General features: G+C 41.6%; 1 protein-coding gene across 2 annotated transcripts in view; it reads right to left on the minus strand.

Annotated features, from left to right (window-relative positions):
• Positions 1-7,204, minus strand: part of dock1 (dedicator of cytokinesis 1) — a 204,575-nt gene extending 197,371 nt beyond the window's left edge. Inside the window, exon 1 of one of the 2 annotated variants that reach the window (XM_081601109.1) lies at positions 6,978-7,204. In XM_081601109.1, the coding sequence (XP_081457235.1) occupies positions 6,978-7,020 (43 nt within the window). In that variant the 5' untranslated portion in view covers positions 7,021-7,204. The remainder of the gene's footprint in view (positions 1-6,977) is intronic. The other variant, XM_081601110.1, reaches the window with a different exon arrangement.

A 7,204-nucleotide genomic window follows, 5' to 3' on the forward strand; every position in this document is an offset into this window, starting at 1 on the left:
TCATTTTAGGGATGCCACAAGAATAACTAAACATCAAAAACCTGGATCTCCCTAATTTATGCTTAGCTGTTGGGTATTTGTCAAGAAATAAAAATCTGCAAAGACAAATGAGAAACTCCTTTTTAAGGAATGGCCTTCATTGCTTTTCTGTGCTGATCTCACAAAAAAGACTAAATAAACTCGGGCCGAAACCGAACCGGAAGTTGAAGCTAAAACAAAGCGTCTGTCAAGTTCAAGTTTTAAGTCCTAACTTCCCCAGGTTAATGTACAAGACAGACACTGATAAAACTAAAACGTAAGTTTGAGTCTCTGCAACATCCTCAAATTGTTTTTCTTTAAAAAAGAAACGTTTTGTCCTCTTCTGCTGAATTAATGTAACATGCATATTGTTGTTATAATAATGCAATTTATTTTTTGCAATATTTATTTTTGATAAATAAATAAATATTCACTAAATATAGTAGAAATTTACCGGTCGATCTACGTTCCCACCCTCATCTATGGTCATGAGCTTTGGGTCATGACCGAAAGAACGAGATCACGGGTACAAGCGGCCGAAATGAGTTTCCTCCGCAGGGCGGCTGGGCTCTCCCTTAGAGATAGGGTGAGAAGCTCGGTCATCCGGGAGGGACTCAGAGTAGAGCCGCTGCTCCTCCACGTCGAGAGGAGCCAGTTGAGGTGGCTCGGGCATCTGGTAAGGATGCCTCCTGGACGCCTCCCTGGTGAGGTGTTCCGGGCACGTCCCACCGGGAGGAGGCCTCAGGGAAGACCCAGGACACGCTGGAGGGATTACGTCTCTCGGCTGGCCTGGGAACGCCTTGGGATTCCCCCGGAGGAGCTGGAAGAAGTGGCTGGGGGGGGAGAGGGAAGTCTGGGCCTCCCTTCTGAAGCTGCTGCCCCCGCGACCCGACCCCGGATAAGCGGAAGAAAATGGATGGATGGATGGATAGTAGAAATATATTTTCATAATAATGAAATAAACAGCAACCAGAGCCTGATATGAAGGCTTCTAGAAGCAATACACATTCAAGTTTAAAAGTAGAGCTGCACAAAAATACTGTATCGAATCATACATGCCAGTGCAGTACACAATGGACTGCGTGGGTCCAATATTTGGGAGGCCATAATATTATATCTGTTATGCATTTATGCACTTGGTCGAGGAAAGAAACTCAGAAGTTGCATTTATCACCAATCTAAGCTCTTATCTGTCACATCTCAGTTCTTCCAGCTGCTCACTACTTTTTCTTTGGCAGCTCTGTATTCTTTGTCTGATGTCAGATATTTCCACTATCCCTACCCCTGGCCATGTCCAACCGTTTCCACCTTTTTAGTCTGACCTCGTCACAGAACTGCTAAACCTAAGCTTTCCCTTTAACATACTCGTTTGTAATTCTCTCCACTTTGATTACATCCTCTTTCATCTTCACTTCCCTTCATCATAAAAGCCATAAATCATAAAAATCCCTCACCCTCAGCTATCCTTCTGTCACAAATTACCTCTGACAATCATCTCCACCCACTGCTTCCTTCCAGCACTCTCTTCTTCGCCTGTCTCATATAGCGCCCTTTGCTTTGGACAGTACTTAAGCTCACCGAAGTTCATTAAGCTGCATTGTTCCACTTGCCTTTCTCTTATTCCCCAGCCACGTATTCTTCAGAATACACCAACCTCCACAAGTGCAAGCTCCATTCCACCTGCTTCCTACTTCAATACAGATCGCAAAGTCGTCTGCAAACAACATAATGCCACGGCGACACCAAATTCAACTCGTCTGTCAAGCAGTTAATCATCACTGTAAAAAAAATTATAATAATCAAATCGAGATCAAGCCTAATTAGCAACTTGGCAAACAGGAAAAACACACCATTAATCATTCTGATGGATCAACTAAAGAAAGTTTTTAGCCTTTTTCCAAAATTGCAAGTCTCTGTGACGTGAATGCTGAGCTCAGCCTATTTTTATTTGCCTTCTGGAATTATTGACACATACTTTATTTCTACTTCAAGAATAAGTTAATAGAGTTAATTATTTATCATAAAATAAACTTGATAATCCAATGACACTCCCCAAATGAAATAAAACCCTCCAGGTTCTGACACAGAGATATCCAGCTCTGGAAAAAGTGCAGAGCCTACTGCACTGAACCCCATTGAAAACCTCAAGTTTATTCCACCAAATGTTGATTTCTGAACTCCTCCTAAATTAAAACATTAGTATTGTAGTTTCTAATAGAATGTACTTGTTTTCTTTGCATTCTTTGACATCTTAAAACGCTGCATCTTTTTCGTTATTTTGACCATTTCTCATTGTCTGCAAATAAATGCTAAATTTTTGCTTGGAATTTCATAGACATGTTGTTAGTACATAAGAGAATAAAAGAACAATGTTCATTCTACTCAAACACAGTGGCGCAACTACACATTATTCAGGTGGATGCGAAAACATAGATCAGCGCACCCCCCTGAGGCGACGATACGTGAAGGATAAAACTCGCTACATTTACCTCGTTATGTGCGCGAGGTGAAAGAACATAAGGAACGCTGAAATGTATGGGAAAACATCATCGGCGCGCCGCCCCCACCAGACGGGGTTTTGGCGCCCCCTCTGGTGCTGCGCCCCTATGCATTGCATACCCTGCATACCCACTTTTTGCGCCACTGCTCAAACATATACCTATAAGAAGTAAAATTAGAGAAACAGATCATTTTAAGTGGCCTCTTAGTTTTTCTCCAGAGCTGTAAATGTGCAAAAACCAAGATTCTTGATCAGTGCTCACTAACTTTTTTTTTTTTGTTTTTGCACAACCATCACATCAACTATTTTTAAAAGAAAACATTCAACAGCAAATCAAGCTAATCAATTTAGGGTTTTTGTTTTTTTTCACCATGATAATAAACACAATACACGTAGTAGACAGCCAGCAGTAATTATTTTCAGCACATCTGCAAAATGACTTAAAAAGAGGGGTTTTTTCCACCTCCACCAACAAAGCCATTTGGCCCATTATGAGAGCAGTTTAAGTGGAAAGATAAAAAAAAAAAAAAAGTTTTGCTGAAACAGAAATAGATGCAGATAGAGCACTGACAGCCACAAAGGCCTCACAGAGTGCTCATTAGCACTCCTCGGTCAACACATGAAGTATTAAAAGTGCATCAGCTGTGCACCCTACCAGTCCTCTCCAACCATGATGTGGCAGCAGCTTTTCTTTCATCTAATGAGTCATCCCACGACTGCATTCAGCGAGCCCACCGAGGTTTTTCTCCAATATTTTTTTTTTTTTGAGGGAAAGTCAACTTTTTAATTTGCAAGAGAACGGTGAGAGGGGAAATCATTAGCATCGGTTCTTCATTTTCACACACACACACACACACACACGGGTTCAACACGGCACAAACCGGATCGGAAACACCGGAGCTCGTTTAAAAGCTGCAGTCAAAGGTTCAGTTTCACCTGCTGAAATCTCCATCAGTCAGCATCAGCACCCGTCTGTCGGCTGCAAACCTTCACTAATGGACACAAAAAAAAAAAGGGCTCAGCGTGGCTGCAGTGGCATGAAGTGCAAGCATTCAAATTAACCAACGTGCTGCTGCGGAACCAAACCTTACAAGAAAAACGTTTTCAAATGGATGAAGGTTTCCTTCCTGTGGGATTCCCAGAAGAACCACGTGAAGCTCCATCACGCTATTGTTTGAATGTGTAACATACCACTTTTGGAATGTCTGACAGATTATTTCAGTATCCCCTTTCACACTCTCTTTTACAAGGCCATCAAAATTCAACACACCAACCAGTGTGTCTCTCAGATAATAGACGCAAACACTCCTGCCCATCTTTCGTTTTATCGGAGTGCTTTATGAGGTTGCTCCTTCACATACATTCCTGTAAACGGTGCAGAGGTGTTTATTGCACAAATCCAGAGGACCGTGCAAATACTCAGAGGGGGATATTAACTGCATAAGTCCTTGAGATAAAAGCTGGAGAAAAATGTGTCGTCGTCGTCGGAATATATAAAACGCCATTTTTAAGCACAAACAGTGAGGCTCAAGTGTTTCCACATATCAAGAGAAATGCGATTCTCCCCGATGCTTTTGTTTGACTGTTTACAATATTTTTGCTCCTGTCATTTATGCTTTTTCCGTCCTAGGAAGCAAAGGAGTTAGGATCCAAATTGCCAATATAAATGTCAATCTTCTTCATATCACACTTTAAACAAATAAAATTGCACCAAAATGCAATGATTATTTAGAGCAGGGGTGTCAAACTCCAGTCCTCGAGGGCCGGTGTCCTGCAACTTTTAGAAGTACCTCTGCTGCACCACACCTGAATAGAATAATTAGGTCATTAGCAAGGCTCTGGAGAACTGAGGAGGTAATTAAGCCATTTGATTCAGGTGTTTTGTACCTGTGGCACATCTAAAAACTGCAGGACAGCGGCCCTTCAGGACTGGAGTTTGACACCCCTGATTTAGAGTATCATCGGCAAAGCAGTTGACTGGGATATGGTACCTCCTAAAGAACCCAACAGTAACATAATAAGGAAACTACCATGGGGCCTAAAACAGAGCAACAGTTGACCCACTGGGTCAGAGAAATGCATGCCCAGTTAGGCCAATGCACAATAATACCTTTAATGTCATTATACCAATTAATCCATTATAAAATGATGTTCTGAATTACAGTGTCAAAAGTGGTACAAAGTTGTCTGAGAGAGTAAATCTGGTCCGTAGGAACAAAGAGGTTGAGGACCCCTGATTAAGGTTTGACAGAATAGAATTATCCATTTTTCATTATTTCTCTAATATCAGGACATCTACAACACATACCAATATCTCCCTCAAAACTGCCAGAGTTTGGAATCTTTTAAAGTTCCACTGTAATTTTTATTCATCTTCTTTTGACCCCCATTGATTGCAAAGTGCTGCCAACAAAGTATGCAGCGTTTGCAATACATTTATTATATTAGACAGTTGATTGAACTGCTGTGATCCTTTATGGGCTCTACTGTTTAAAATGCACAGAAAGCAATAAAATAAATTCATGTTTTACTGCAGGAGTATAATTTGATACTTTTTCCCTAATTTTGACAAGCCCAACCCTTAGTTTGAGCAAAACGTATTCAGTGCAGAAAAAAGTACTATGTTTAATAGTTCTTCTAAAAAATAAAAAGAAATTACAGGCAGATGAGAGACAGAAGCCCATTTCTTTTAGCACAGCAAAAAGCGCCATGTTGGGGCCAACATATCTGCAAAACAACTATGAGATGCTATCAGCATGCAAACTGATTGTTTATACCAGAAAATTGGCTTCTTCTTCTACCATCACAAACATAAACTTTATGTAAACTTTCCTGGGACAACAGGGTATTTCTGACTGTTTATATGTCAGTGCTGTACATTCCTGCTGTCAACAGTTGACAACTTGACAAACAGAAAATGCTTTGAGAGGTTTTCCCTGATTAGAGACTTCCCCTCCTTTAACAGGAAACCACCTCCGTCACTGCTGTGCATCCCTTACACCTGGATCACGGGCCAGCTGACTGCTAAGGAAGTGATCCAGGAATGCCTCAGCGGTTAGTAAGCTAACAAAAAGTCATGATGTGCCTTCAAAGTTTTGTTTCCGGTTACAACCAGAAACTTTTGGGAATTGATGTGACAGACCCACACAACACAGTGCACATTTTACTAAAACAATCTGTAAAGAATTTTTTTAATTTATGGTGGCAGCATCATCCTGTGGGAGTGCCTATGGCCAGAAAGGAACAAGGATCCCAACTGCATTGACGGGAAGAAGAAAGCCTGCTGGAAGCCGAAAATGGCTTACAATCTCAAAGAAGGCCAGCTATGGACAATTACGAAGTTGAGCTCAAAACATTTCAAAACATTTATTTGTCGGGATGGCCCACTCAAAGTCCAGACTTATATCCAGTCAAGAATCTGTGGCAAAACCTAAAAGTAGGTTTTCACAGGCTCTCGCCATTCAGCATGACTCCAACACAGAAAATGTTCCATCTGTATATTTGCAAAGCTGCATTTCAAGATGATTCGAAAAAATTAAAAATAAAAAAAAACATTTAGTGAGTCGAATAAAAATGCTCACAATTTCTTTATTGTATAAGAAAGAGGGGGAATAGTATCATTTACTTCATTTTTACAATCATACACGCTTATATATTTATCCACTGTAACATGACAAACTGTGTAATACTTTTTGTCTATAATTATGTTTATATAGGAAAATAATAGGCATCATTTTAACCTATAATCAACGTGTTTCTGGCTGCTGCTGGGTAGCTTTAATCTGGGATTGTCTACCCGCGCGCTGACGGTAAACTCCGAAAAAAGCACAGCAATAAATCACGGCTTTTTCCATGTAAATAAACATTTACACAAGTGATAAATAGCATGGTCCGTTTTTAGCTGGACTCTTCCGTGTACAGCTCACTAGCAACAGAAACAGCTATTACGAGTCCAGATATCCCAAAGGAGAGCCAAGTTTTCCGACCAAGTCGCAAAGCGTTTGAGCAAGCGGAAGAATTAAAGGAGCAATCGCAAACTATGTCTTGAGTGTTGGGCAGGGCTACCAGTCAACAGACCTAAACAGCTACAAATAACGAGCAGCCTCTTACTAGGAATGGGTCATTTGTAGCAAATCGAGGCCCCAACAACACAGGAAACAGCGCTGAAACTAGGCGCGCCTCTAACAATTCCCAATCCACACTCTTCCCCACAGAAGACGCACATTCCTTGTTCTGCGTTTCAGGCGAACTAGCGGGAAAACTCTTGATTTGCATTCCTCCAGTTCAGGCACATTTCTACCTGAAACACTCCCACGCCGCCTTAACAGAGCCCCTCAGCCGGCCGCTTTCTAATCCAGTTTCCCCACCACCACCACCATAACTTGTCCAGTGAATCTGATAGAAGAGCAGAGGGCTAGAGCGAGCTAGCGATGGGAGCATGCAAGTTTTTGTTACGTACCAACTCCATACTTTTCCTTCTTTGAGGGCACCCAGCGAGACATCCTCAGAGTCGAGGCTTGGCTTCCTCGAGTTTTGTCCTGTGTCGCCTGTTTAGAAAACGTCAAACGGGCGTTTGTTTTTGACTTCAAAACAGACTTTTTTTTTTTCCTCCCCTCAGTTTTCTCTGAGCTTTGGGGAGCTGCTCCGAGCAGCCATTTTCCAACAGTGACAGGACGCTCCGCAAGG

The sequence above is a fragment of the Poecilia reticulata genome, chromosome 19 (genome assembly GCF_904066995.2).
Source record: "Poecilia reticulata chromosome 19, P_reticulata-male-v2, whole genome shotgun sequence".
NCBI classification, from domain to species: domain Eukaryota; kingdom Metazoa; phylum Chordata; class Actinopteri; order Cyprinodontiformes; family Poeciliidae; genus Poecilia; species Poecilia reticulata.